Genomic DNA, 14,391 nt, shown 5'->3' on the forward strand with positions numbered 1-14,391 from the left:
CTCTCTCTCTCTCTCTCTCTCTCTCTCTCTCTCTCTCTCTCTCTTTCTTCTTTCTTTCTTTCTCTCTCTCAAGCAAAGTATGAAGGTTAGAGACACTTACATGAGTGGAAAGAAAGCGAACATTAGGGATCTATGGGGCGGTGTGGGTAACTGTTGTGGACGTGCGTGGTGATTGTGGAAATAACTGCACCAGCATCAAATGTATAAATAAAAATCTGGCCTCAGGCGTCAGGGCTCCTGGGAACCTGTGTGACCCCGCGTGGCCGGGACTTCAGAGGGCTCCAGTCTGCTTGTTGTTTAGATCAGGAGCTTACGGCTTAAGATCCAACAGTGGCAGAAGTGCCTTCCTGACCTCCAGGTGCGCATTTCTCTACACGTTGTTTGAATTGTTAAATTAATTTGAAGTGCGGCTGTGCTTACAAACAGGAGTCAGTAGTGCCAGTGCGCTAGGCTGGAAGACAGGGAAGGAAAATCATCTTTTGTTCTACATAAGTTGTCCTTTTAAGTAGATATAAGCACATGTGACACCCTCCTAAGGCTTCTTATGCAAATGAATGGGTGGGTGACTGAGAAAACCCCACCACTCTGAAAGGAGGTAGCTGTGCACAGGCCACAGGGCCGGGCAGGCAGTTGTCCATCCCTCTCCTGTCCAATAAGTATCTTTGTGCCTCTCAGGGCCTGTTCAGTAGTGTCCATGACCTTGGGCGTTGGAACGTTCTTCTTTCTTATGGAGAAGAGGGGTAGATGTGGACATCCCTGGGCTCCGTTTCTTCCATGGGGATTCGGTGTAACAAGTAAAGAGGTCCCAGATAAGGAGGCCACCCAAAAACCGAGGTGTAGACCCTCGTGGAGGCCTCATTAAGATTGTCAGGCCCGAGCCGTTCTGCAGGTCCCAGTGGTTTTGGGATGAGCAGGTCCGCAGATTCGCAGAGTGATTTTGACTTCCAGAGTAGACCAGTTACAGAGGACTCAGGGCCTGGGCCAAGGGAGCCTTGTTGGCTGTGATCTCTGTATGTGTAGTCTGAAATTGTTGGACACGTTGACAATTCATCATTCATACTAGATGGGAAATCAACGCTCCCAGAGTCACGAAAAATGAAGACTCACCAGCCACCAGCTTGTTGGTGCATGAAAAGCGTTCTGATGATGGGGTGCTCCCCAGAGCCCCGAATTACATCATAGGAGAGGAATGAGTTCAGCCCAGAGCATGAATAAGGGTTGTGATACCCTGGCTGCTCGGTCCCCTTCCTATGCAGCACCCAGAGTAGATTTATGTGCTGGAAAGTCTGCAGAGCACAGGCTTGGCCTCCCAGCCCCGCGGAGGGAGATGACGCGAAGGCTTGGCAGGGACGGGACCCTCATAGTGGGTGAGCGTTTGGCCCTTTCCACCGTGGGCGTTGGCGTCTCAGAAAAAGGAAACGTCCATGTTCCTGTCTGCTTTATACAGTGTGCAGCCTGTGCCAGCAGTTATTTGGCGATGGGGATGGAACAGAAAGGAAGGGGGTCCCGGGAACAGCTTGAAAATACTGGGAACTCCATACCTGTGTTCCTCTCCCAGCCCAAGAGCCTCCGTTTCTGTAAGACTCTCGGTCGGTGGAACCATATTTTATTATTACTGGTGGGTTTTCTGCGCAGAACAGCCCAAGGGGCCCGAGCAGGAGGTCCGTCCTAACCACACTTGAAGACGTGCAATGAGCTCTCGGGGTCCTGAGTACCTTGTCACCATTAGGATAGAAGAACAGAGCCGGGGGACATGGGACGGTAAACTCCAGGGGCCTCATGGCAGGAGCCTACAGGTAACGTCTAGCCTTTCAGCACCCCACAGGTGATAGGTCCCTCCCTTATCCGCACAGCTGCTTACAGATGCAGGCGGAAGAGCTTGCAGTTTGGACAGGGCGGGAAGAGAACCTTACTTCATAGATAACAGGTCAAGGCCCCAGGGCACGAGTGACACTCACTGAGTGACTGAGCTGAACCAGCAGCTGGAGCTCAAACCAGGGACCTCGTGTGCCTGCGGCTCCTTTTAAATACACATGTGTCCATCCTGACGCTTGCATATTGAATCTGGTATGACACATGTGTCTTGGGGGGAATTGCATCAACTAAAAAAAAAATTTAAGGCTGTTACAATGTCCCTCCTCTTACGGGAAATTTTGGGTTGAAAGTTTGAAGGCACCAGATAGACACCTGATGAAAATGAGCTGAGCCAGCGGCAGGACCGTGGGTGGAGGCCAGCACATCTGCTGCTCTCCGGAGCTTGCCAGGTTTTTCCATTGTGCCAGAATTTTCTCATGAATAAAATTCTTGGAATTTTATCGAAAACAATGAATCCATGTGTCGGGGCTTCGCGGGGGCGCCGTTTCCAGATGTGTAGCGTGCTGTATTTTTAGCAGATGGACATGTGTTCTGAAAAGGCTGAGCAGAGAGCAGCCTGTTTAACATGGGGCTTCTTCTGAAGACGAGAGGGATGCTAGCATCCCCCTCCCTTGGTGTTCGGAGAAAGACTGTCCCGGTAGAGGAAAAACGCCGATGGCTTTGTCACCCTGGGGGTCTGGGGGCTCGATTCCGAGGACCCTCTTGGCTACTTGAAACCTGAGCCACCTGTACCCCAACCTGGGCAGGTAAGCCTCAACAGTCAGAAGGATAGAGCAGTCCCATGAGCTTAGCAAGGCTGCCATGGAAACCTCATGAGGTTTTCAGGGAAGTTAAAATGAAGAGCATCATAGATCCCACCTCCCAAGGGAGTTTAAGGAACATCAGCTGTGTGCCATGCACTATTCTAAGGATACGAATGGGTATTCCGTTATAAGAACTTGGTCCCTCTCCCCTCTCTCCCTCCTTTCCCTCACCCCCGGTGAGAGAAAGCCCACAGCATGACAGGGGTGGAGCTGAGATTGAGGCTACAGTTCTGAGCAGGGGCTCCAGACCCCTCCCCACACAAAGCTTATGGTTAGTTGACATCAAACAAACTAACACAGAATTACAACCCAACCCCCCACACACACACATAGAACTGGGCCAGGGACCAAAAAGGTATATCACATGGGGCTAAAGTGACAAATGTATACTCTTAACCATAAAAGATCCGAGTTCATCCTTCATCCCATGTTAGATAAAGAGACATGCTTCTTACATTTAGTGCTTACAAGGAATAAGTGACTGTGTCCCTTTTCCTGGCATCTTGCTTGTTAGAACATGACTAGAAAGGGATGGGCCAAACCACTGCCAGAACCCCGGGGAAAATTTGCATCAGTCACACCAACTTACTATAATGTGAGCATAATTGAAATACAATTTTAAGGTTCATAAGAAACCTTTTATATACACGAGCTCATTTGCTCCATTTCATACCCCTGGTTGGGGGCCGGGCAGCCCTTATCTGGACCACCACACTTCTAATTGAAGAAATTGAGACCCAAACAAGAGTAAGGCAGCTCTACTTAAATTTGAATATGCAAGTATGCACTATCCTCCTTCACCTTGGGAGGTTGGTATAGAGTGGGGTCAAGGGTTAAGGAAGTTCCCCAGGGGATACAGAGAGCAAGGGCAAAACCCCACTTTCCTGATCCCATGTCCAGGGCCATTACGCTCTGCCTTGCTGACAGCACACTCCGTGTGTGTCCTAAATTTCACTTTTTAAGGGAAAAGAAAATGATCTTTGCATCTCAAATGAATGATTTGAAACTAGATAAAAATGAAGGCTGTTTGAGTATTCTCTGAGTGTTACCTGATGACAATGATGAGAAAAACAAGTCCTAAGTGTCAGCCCCGCACCACCCCACGGGGCGCAGAAGGACCTGGAGGAGATTGCATCCTCTGCACTCAGATCTCCTGAAAACATACAAACAGGATGCTTCCACACATGTTTTTACACTTTTTGTTCATTTCTAAAGAAGGAAAAAAGCCTGTGGGAAAAAAGTGTGTTTCTTTGCAGGAGAACAAAGAAGCTATTAACATCACACATTGTTTCTTGGGTTGTTTTTTTTAAACCTCTTTATTAAGGCTTGATTGACGCACAGAAGGCTGTACATATTTAATGTATACAGCTTGATGAGTTTGGAGATAAGAAGGAAGCAAACCATCACCACAATCAATGCCATAAACATCTCCATCCCTTGTGACAGGTGACTTTTCTCCTCTTTATTTCCTTTATTTTTTGTGATAAGAACACTTAATGTAACATCTAGCCTCTTAGCAAATTTTTACATACACAACGCAGGTTGGTAGCCGTAGCACTATGCTGAGCTGTGATCTCTAGGATTTACTCATCTTGTATACCTGAAACCTTGTACCCTTGATAGTGTACCCATCTCATTCTCCTTTCAGGTGTTGCAAAGGACATCCTGAATAGAACTGAGAAAGCAAATGAGAGTTATTTTAAAATTATGTTTGTTGGGCTTCTGATTCCTCATGGCTCATTTAAATCCAGGTTTCATTCTCTGGAACATAACTGTTCTTTCCTTGAAAAATTTTTCTGCAGAGCTCCAACCTGCCACAATTTTGTAGAATTTCTGCTTCCCCACTGCATGCTTCTTTCTCTCCTCACTTGGGGAAAGTTCATTTTCTAGTAAGCCTTATTTTTTGTCATATGTTCCCTAGCTCTCTAGAGTCCCTAGTTGAAACCTAAGAAGATTTCAGGTAAAGCCTCAATAATGTGCTCCGTGATTGTATGACTGCAGACGTATTGCCAGTGGCAGCTAGCCTCCGAATTCCCGGTCCCTGGCTGCACTGCCCGTTCCTCTCACAGGTATGCAGCCCCTTGCCTTAGCATCCTCACACGTGATGGTAAGAAGCTGTCGTGATGCGAGGAGCGCACACACAGAGGATCTTGCCTGGAAAGTGCTCATATTTTAATAAAGGCGGGAGTTGGGGGAGAAGTATGTGAACAAGCAGAATTCTAGGGGCCGGCCACACCTGCTCAGAACCAAGGAGAGATCCAGTGAATTCAGAGCAGGGGACTCCGCTGACGGTCATGGGGGGCCCCGTCTGCGGCTCAGTCTCTCCTGAAGGGACATGCTGAGGCCAGGGAACGCACCTTCTAGGATGAGAAAGGAAGACACAGGTAAAGGCGACAGGGAAGAATTCAGGTTCCCTGTAGCATATTAGGCAACATCTGCCCTAGAGGATATGCTAAAAGATAAGGACTATGGAAGGTCCTCTAATGTGCTGTAATAATAAAGATAATAAGGACAGATAGAGAGGTAGGTATGTATGTGTGTGTGTGTATGCATGTGTGATATATATATATATATGTGTGTATATATCATGCATATGTGTATATACACGTATTTAAGTGTGTGTGTGTGTGTGTACACATGTGTATGTATCTCCACACCCGTCCTGGGTCTTACTGTCTTAACTCTGGGCTGGACTGGAGCTGTAAACTTCTTTGACACTGAAGTGATACCACATTGGAGAAATACGCTCTTTAGATGGACTTCATTTGCCTATGTACATTTTTCCTTTGAGGTTAATCCAAGATTTTTTATATTTTTGAAACTGAAATAGCAGTGTGCTAAATGAGAAAAACGTGAGCACAAAGCTAGATGCTGCATTTAATATATGATTTTCATGTCTCCTCCACTGAATGATTAAGAAGAGAAAATAATGTCAAAAATGGCTCGCATCCATCTTTCCAAGGCATCTGTAATGTAGAGTGTTTGACTGTTTTGGTATTGTAATGAAAAGACACACCAGTCAGATGAAGTTTCTGGTCACATGCGATGTGGCTGTATCTGAATACTTAGAATAAAAACTCCTGAGGGATGGGTGTGTTGTTGTTGGGCGAATGGTGGAGAGGGGTGATCTGCCCTGGGTGGTGCGCTGTTTATTTTGTTTGTGTTGCTTTTTTCTCCTCCAAATGTGATTAAGAATAGACGTTCCAGAAGCGTCTCCCGCATGCTCTCTGCCTTGAGGAGAAGCTATAAACAATTGGGCTTGAGGCAGCCTAATAAATAGTTTTTCCATATCATTAGGTCTGCAGACATCCATGAATGGCCGCCAAGTGGCACTGGCTCCAGCGTATTATAAATGGTGTTCCTACCTGCCCTATTTTTCCTGTGTATTTTTTGCTAAGAGAAGTTAGGCATCCACCCACAATGAATGCACCCCAACTGACATGGCTATCAGTTTGGGCCTGACTAATCTGATTAACCAAAGAAAAGAACAGGTTTGTTCGTTTAAACCATTGCGTGAGAAATAATGAGGTGTTTCTGGGACCTAGTGCTGCATAGCTTTTAGGCTCATCGGGGAGCATGTTATACTTACAAGGTCCTGGTCTTTTAATTCCGTCCTAAATCCAGGGAGGCTGGGTATTGATCGTCTTATCGTCTCCCTCCTCTTCCCTTGACCAGCTTCTCTTTCTAAGTGACTCTGTCTTATCTGTGATAACCGCTCAGCCGTGATGAGACCAGAAGGGGACGCGCCCTGCTGTGCCCTCCTCAGCCCAGCGACCCCTTTCTCCTCATGACACCCAGAGAGCGGACTATGCCACGTCTGGGAGCGAGTCCACCCGCAGACACAATCCCTGCCTCTGTGCCGTCCTCCCTGCGCTGGTACTTCTCTGTCCAGCCCAGCTGTGGGCAGGAATGACAGCTGGCCTGACTGGACTGTCGTCAGGCTGAGCGACCCTAGTTCATACATTCTGAGATGTCATTGGTTATAAAATGAACCGTTACTTTAGTTATTTTATCTGTCGTCAGGAAGAAGAAAAGCTGCCAATAAACGGGGGCACGCCCCTGATTGTAAGATGCGGGGGTGCAAGACATAAGATGCATGGTTTCAAAAAAGAAAAACAAAACAACAAAAAAAGAAGCAAGGTTTCAGCGTGGGTAAAATGTGGAAAATGGGGCATCTTAAAATCAGTGAAATAGGCTTTAAAAAGATCCTGCATGCAAAGTGCTTCACAAGGCAACCTGGTTTATTATGTGTTGGGTCAGCTGTTTAGGAGTCCAGAGAAAGTGGCTAAAATCTCTTATGGATCACAGTGCAAGGAGCTCTGTGAGGTACCAAGTTCTGCTTGGCTACAGGCGAGAGAAAGAAATGGAAGGAAGAACTTCGCATTGGGTTGTAATGCGATGAGAACTGACAAGAAAAGGCAGGCTCTTGGTTTTAGGTGACGCTGGCTTTCTGAAGTGGGCACCGTGTTGTCCGTGCAAGGACCCATGTTAGGATTTTTGTGCCGCAGCGCGCCCAGAACCTTAGCAAGCGTGTTCTGCTTCCCTTTCCCATTTGTTTCTCTCCATTATTGGAGGCACACAGGCTTGAGGAAACAGGAGGTCGATTTGGGAGTCCAGCACTCTGGACCTCTCCATCTGGCTGTCCTCTGACTGTTTGAAAACCCCGTAAGCATCACGTCCCTCTGTCTCCTTCACGCACTCCAGCTGTGAAAGAGAGTCATCATTCTTTAAGGTTCTCGGTTTCAACACTTCACCACGCCTGGATTTTCATGAAAATTTAAGCATGTTGTAGTCTGTGTATTCACATTACATTGTGTTTCTGAGCCATCAGGCACACATTAGAGGCAAAGCTGAGCCCACACCCTCGTTTCCTAGTGCTTTTACGTGAAATAAAGGAGTCTCCCAACATATTCATCTGTTACCAAAAGGGGGCCCTGTTGCTGGAAATGGCAGTTTGTGTACAAAGTGCAATTGACTTCTTTTCTTTTCTTCCTTTTTTTAGTTTTTAGTCTCAGCATGCTGGACCCTTTGTTGTACCCAAATCTAGTTATTTAGAAACAGAAGCGTATTTTAGTCCCAGGTACGGAACAGAATCTCGTTTTAGTCATCACTTTCTGTAATGAGCGGGCAACCGTTATCGCGTGACCGAAGTCCGAAGGACCGGTCCTCATGTGCTGTTGCTGTGTCAGTGTTCAAACGAAATAGTAAACACTGCACGTGGCACAGCAGCCCCTTTTATTTGGGGATAGATTGCTTAGAATTTATGTGTTTCTTATACGTTCATAAAAAACGGCGTTGGTCGTCTGCCACTTGCCACATCAGACGAGCCTCCGTTTTCCTGGAGCTACAGAAAAAAGCACCCCCACACCCCCACACACCAGTCTAAAGTTTAGCTCTTTTTATAGCAGCACAGAGGCAGGCATGTTAAATTGTTAGACCCCATTTCTTCCAGGTTCTGCCTTTTTGGAGTTCTCTGTCATACAGCAGCCAGAGCAGTTCCCAAGTCCCGCGGCTGGCCGGAGGCGCTGGGAGAATATCCTGTACAGGTTAACTAATATCCTGCAAAGGTTTGGCAGGTAGGCAGCTAGGTAGGCAAGATGGCCTCCCACGAGGAGGGACGCCAGGTGGCAGGCAGACAGGGAAGCAGAGACAGTGCCAGTCAAGGCCAGGGAAAGTCACTTGTGGAGCTGGAATTGGGGAACTCGGGTGTTCCCGGGTACTCGCCTGTGTTCAGAGCTCCATCCTGGTTTTAATCCTCCTGCCTAGATCCTCTCTGGGCTTTGAAGTCGGGAAGGTCCTCAGCAGCAGCCTTTGTCATGCACAGCGAGGCAGAGGGCTGATGAAGCCTGCGTGTAACTTGGCCAAGTCAGTGGGCGAGCAAACGCAGGCTGATGGTCCCCGTGTAGCGATGCTGTGTACTCTCCTGTCATGACAGGCAGTTCATCTTACTGACCGTCCTTGTGAAGCAGGTCTAGGAAAGCCTTCCCTTCAGCCTCGTTTTATGCCCCCATTGTCAAAGCATGTCTGCGTGTGTGATTTTGCTTCTCTGTTGGTTTCCTTTTCCTGACCTGTACTTCATTCCAGGGGTTTAGCACTCTTAGGTTAGTTAGGGTCACCTTTGAGGCCGGCTTTCTGACTGCTGTGTCTTCCTAGGATGCCGACTGTGTTTCACTCCTTTTGAAAGGTTTATCCTGAAGCTTCCTCATTTTTACCCTGTTTCTCCTCCAGCGAACAAAAGCAACTTTTGATATGCTGAATCCTATCACCGTTCTCACTTTTATGTGATACTAACTTTGAGGAGGCTATTAAGATACAAAGAAAAGGTGTGTTTCTCCAGCTTTTGGAACTTTTTTTTTCTAAATCGATCTCAATTAACTTTGATTCCTTTCTTTAGAAAGCATGTGCTGAAGTAATGCTCTGCCAGATGTGAGAATAGGCTCCTCCTGCTCCAGACACACACGGTGGCCTTGTCTTGGTCCTAATGTTTCGGTCCACTTTTAAAATCTTACACCGTGTTTGTTTGGTCATTGGATGTGTTTGCAAGACTATCCTACTTTATCTTGGAGAGCTATTAATACTGTAACATTGTTACTCTTTGTGTTGTGGAAGCCACTTTCTTTTTTGTTTGTAAGTTAAAAATTAGCCTGTTCCTTATATATCTAACCTGTTCCTGCCGATTTCTGATACACATCACACGTTTTTTCATGTTTCTCTTCGTGGGTGAGCCAACGCTAACATTACATAGTATGTTATTCCCCTGGAGCCTTGGCGGAGCCTGCAGGGCCCAGGAGCGCAGGGGGCAGCCATCCGCCTTGCTTCCTGTTTTCAGTGTGTAAAACCCTTCTGGCCATTGCTGCTACCAGAAAAGATACTCCGTCTTGCAAAAATGATTTAAGAAGCTATCGTTTTTGTCTTTATTAATTAGCACAATGATGCCAAGTTCATGGTGTTGGTTCTTTTAAACCGTCATCTGTGAGTTTAGATTTCGTAGTTTCCTTCCCTCCATTTGTGACCAGAAGAGAGAGCCATGTCACTCGGGCTCCCCCGGCACCTACCTCGCCTGTTTGCACACACTGCGCGTCTGAGCTGCTGCCTCCTTTGGTGCTGTCTGTGTATGTTACTGTGTATTCAAGATATTTCCCTTTATTTATTTCTTTTTTCATTTTTCTTTCTTGTACCTTATTCTGGTTCTCTGGCCGGCACAACCTGTCCTTTTGTATGCTTTGTGTTACTGTTTAAACTCCCAGCTAACTCTTCCCCAGAGTATCACAGGGCTGTGATTCTAGGAATTTTAAAGAAGTCAGCGGTGGTGGGGTGTTATATATGCACAGACACGTGGCCGCCACTCTGAGAGCCAAAGCGTGGAGTTTGTCCTTCGTCGTTCTCCCCCCTCACGGATACGCTGCACGGCGTGTCAGGCAATGAAGTCCATGTGTTATACTTGGGAAGCTGTGAAAGGAGTTGGCCCTTGGGGCCGTGGGGGATGGAGTGGCCGAGTACACCCTGGGCTGGGTACAAAACCGCGTATGTTCCCTAAAGATTCTGATACTACTGGGAAGAGAGGGAGGTCTCCATCTTAGAAAGGCTGCTTCATAAGGCTCTGTTACTAACAGAAGCATCGTTATTTATTTAACTGTCAACTCAAAGAATAGGAAGGGAGTATGAATGTAAACACCTATCCCCAGCCAGGAAATGTAAGAAGGGCTTCGTAGGATGCGGGGCCGAGGGAACAAATGATCAAGCACAGGTCTGTTCCATCACTGATTCCCTGTTGACCTTGAGCAGCTCATGTCAAGGTCTGGACCTTTCTGGGTCTCAGATTTTCTCATTTGGGGAACTTCGGACTAGACGATCTCCACAGTCCCCCGCTGGCTCCAAAGTTTCAATTTTTTAAAAATGTGTGACCCAGTCAGCCTTTGCTTTTTCCTCATTGATAGCAATGCTGAAATAAAACTGAGCTTTCACGTGGATTTTTTTTCTGTTATAGAAAACAAAATTGGATGGTCTCATAGCTACTCTGTGTAGTTGCTGCACAGTAGTATATCATTCACATCGTTGCTATTTCCAGATCAAATTGGCCTTTGCTGAATTGGCAGGAGGATATAAGCAGAGCCATAGATAGGTTAGCCACTCATTAGACTTAAAAGCACAGAAGAAGGAAACACCAGTGACATATTTCTAGTTCTGCTTACAAAAATCAAGCAAAAGAGCAAAGATGTCAAAGAAAGTAAAGGAGGCGGGGGTACGAGCTACTTAGTGATCCAGATATTTTAAACATCCTGGTATTTGAAGACATCTGGATAATTCACAGCATTTTTTTGTTGCTATTTCATTTATCATCCAGATGTTCACCATCATGGAAGCACCACTTGAAACTCTATTTCGGCTCATAACTTAGAAGTGGAAAAACTCGTGTCTGTGTATGTTTGTCCTTTGGTGCCCCATTTTCCCCTCACTCTTCCTCTAAGTACCTCTTCCTTGAAATCTCCCGGGAATGTGGCGATTTCACCAGATGTGTAGGTGTGAGCCGTCAAATTTCTTTTTTTAATCTTCATGGCCATTCTGTACCCCATCTGCTTGAATTATAAATTTCATGTGTCAAATAATGACACGTGCAATTGTATGTCTTCTAAGACCTTTGAAATTCAACTTCCTCGAGTTGAGATTAAAGTGAGTATTATCTCCCTGCTCCAGTCAAGCCTGGGGTGTTTGGAGACCTGCGTAAAAGCTCCCCTAAGCCGGCCAGCTCCATCCCTTATGGTCTGGAGGCAAGAAAACCAGCTACGTGTTTTTCTTCTGAAAGGTTGAAATGGAGGCCATAAAATGACCTAAATAAACCGTGGTACCCGTTAGAAATGACTGTAAAGTCAGCAGTTTTCTGAGACATGCCTGTCCCTCCGAGTGTCCTGAATTGTGTTTCTTTGGGCGTCCAGGAAGCGCTATCGGTTGTGAGTGAGGACCAGTCATTGTTTGAGTGTGCCTACGGAACGCCACACCTGGCCAAGACGGACATGACCGCATCCTCCTCTGGCGACTATGGACAGACATCCAAGATGAGCCCACGTGTCCCTCAGCAGGACTGGCTGTCTCAACCCCCAGCCAGGGTCACTATCAAGATGGAATGTAACCCCAACCAGGTGAACGGCTCAAGGTAAGGGGATCGCCGACTCGTGATTGTCCTGGTATTCCTGTCCCTTGTAAAGGCCACGTGGAAACTAGGCGTGCTTCTCCAAACATCCTTTCAGAAAGTGAGGCCACTGCCCAGTAATATTGGGCAGTCTGAGAAGATGTGGTCTCCAGTGGTTTGCGTTGGGGAGAGAGGTTGTAAAAACCGGTGGTACGTTTGCCGAGAACTCGCTTTGAAGACGTGGTGTTCAATTTTCCAGGTGTGAGGGCACTTGGGGGAGGGGCGTCATGCACACATATGGCAGAATTCATCTCTGAGGTTTTTCTTGTCTGGAAACTAATGCTGTCTTATATTTTTATGGCGGGCGAGTGTCAGCTAGTGGCCTGGCAGCGTCACATATGTCCAAGCCACATGGCTTTGCTGATAGATCCACTTTGTCTTCCGTCCTCCACCCCTTTCCCTTACTGCGCGCAGCTCTTCTCATCTTTGCTCTTTACTCACCCTTCAGCCGGGCCAGGCTCCTGTGTTGCCCGTAATCATTCCCTTTTCTGAGTTTGTCACAATGCTGCTGTTGTCACAGAGGATGCAGCTTCAAACGCAGCATGACCCCTGGCCCTCGAAGGCATTTCACTGGATGCAGTTTTGAACAGTGAAGTTGGTTCCCATGAATGATATACCGCCCCGTACGTATTCAGGAAGAAGAATAAAAAATTTCAGGACGAAGAAAGGAGAATTTCTTTTAAATGGTGCATGATCTGATGTCGAGTCATAAAAATAGCTCACACTTTCTAGTGCTGTACCCTGTACAAAGCTCTTTTATACCCAATGCCCTGTGAATACTCCAAGCAGTCCTGTGAAGGGTGCCTGTCCCCATTTGATGGATGAGGAAACTTAAGCTCACTTAAAGGGGCTCAGAATCTGGATTCAAACTCCACACCCAGTGCATTTTCCACTCTGTTGCAGCTGTAATAGACCCTTTTGGCTACATATATATGTCTTAATGCGCAATACATTTTTTTTATAAGTGTCATGTTTTATAAGTGCTGGAAACCATTGCGTCAACTTCTAAGTGCAGCACTGATGAAGGTGCCAAGTCACAGCACATTAGGGGGAGCGTCACCAGTGATGCTGGACATGCTAAACAAGGAGACGGGATATGCCTCACTTTCCTCAACTCTGAGAAGTCAGTTTGCTTCTGTGCATCTGGTTTCTAATTGAAACTGGGAATGATAACTCCGATGCTGAATATTGCTATGACATGGGTCCTTTTCAGTGGAATTTAAGCCAAAGCAAGTCCATCTTGGACCTCATCAAGAGATTAATTCCCAGACTTCTGAAAGGACCCCAGTAGAAAATGCAACCCTAGGGCCCTGGACACCAGAGTCCCAGGTAGTTATTCATTGCATGTAAATACCTAACAAGTAAATCCTGTCTATCCATCGAATAGAGTGTTTCCACAGATCATTAACTGTATATATTTCTGAGACTTAGAAGAATGCAGTGTAATCATGGTTTAAAGAATGCAGCAGTGTTTATGTAGAAGCATAATTAGTTGTGTGGCTAACCCTGGAATCACTGAATGGGTTCTAGTTTTGATGGAGTCATGTGATCCCATATACGCCAGGATAGTCATGGTGGGAACCCTAAGGACAAGAGGCATTACTGAAGCTTTCTTCTTCTAATGCTAGTGTCGACCTGCAGGAAATATGTCGGGGTGTGTGAGTGTGAGAGAGAGGAGAGAGAGAAGGAAGGAGAGACAGAGTGAGAGAGAGAAGGAGAGAGAGGGGAGAGGGAGGGAAGGAGGAAGAGAGGAGAAAGAGAGAGAGAGAAGGAAAGAGAGAGAGAGCGCGCGCTCACTTCGGGCAAAGGGCACTGAGGTGATTTCCAGCTGGCAGCAGCCGAGTGAGCCGTGCCCTGGCCGCGGGCCAGCCCGAGGAAGGCCAGCCTGGATTTAGCCTCAGAGAGGAAGCTCAGTGAGGAGGTGAGAACAGTGTTGCAGAAACAAAACTTTCTCTTGTTCTCACTGTGCTAATCCTGAATTTAGGAAGGAGAAGGCGAGGGGAGGGGGCCTGCTGCCTTGGAGAGAAGTGTGAGCGCCGGCTCCTTTGCCGTGGGCCTGTGCCCGCCTCCCGCAGCTGGCAACCTCCCGCGCAGCTGGCCAGGCTGTGGGGCAGCCTTCCCAGACTGAGGGCTTATCCCAGGGACTCCGGATGGCGACTCGGGGCAACCATGAGTCTGACCAAGGGGCTCTGGTCCCCAAGAAAGACACAGACTCCCAGGCAGCTTGTCCCGTGTTCCTCAGCCCCAGACCTGGGAAGGGCCCTTGGTGGTTTCTCACTTAGGCTGGTACAGAGACAGAGCTCAGCTGAGGGTCTCTTTCCTGGGAAATGAAATCATTTGTGGAGCAACTGGACATTTTTCTTGTAAGGAAACAATGGAGACTTTGGTATAGTCCCTTCTCAGGCCCTCACAGAATTCTAGGATTGCTCAGGATGCCCCGTTATAGAATATTTAAAGGCAATTCCAGTTTTTGAAGTGAACTGTGATGGGTTTTGGTGGTGGGTACCCAAGGGACTCAATCACACC

The 14,391-nt window shown here is 47.1% G+C and overlaps 1 protein-coding gene across 7 annotated transcripts in view; it reads left to right on the forward strand.

Moving 5' to 3' along the window:
- ERG (ETS transcription factor ERG) overlaps positions 1–14,391 on the forward strand; it is a 192,108-nt gene that overhangs the window by 116,908 nt on the left and 60,809 nt on the right. For all 7 annotated transcript variants that reach the window (XM_019655782.1, XM_019655783.1, XM_019655784.1 and 4 more), the window contains one exon: positions 11,612–11,829. In XM_019655782.1, coding sequence (XP_019511327.1) covers positions 11,612–11,829 — 218 coding nt within the window. The remainder of the gene's footprint in view (positions 1–11,611; positions 11,830–14,391) is intronic.

Source organism: Hipposideros armiger, unplaced genomic scaffold, assembly GCF_001890085.2.
Source record: "Hipposideros armiger isolate ML-2016 unplaced genomic scaffold, ASM189008v1 scaffold_246, whole genome shotgun sequence".
NCBI lineage: Eukaryota > Metazoa > Chordata > Mammalia > Chiroptera > Hipposideridae > Hipposideros > Hipposideros armiger.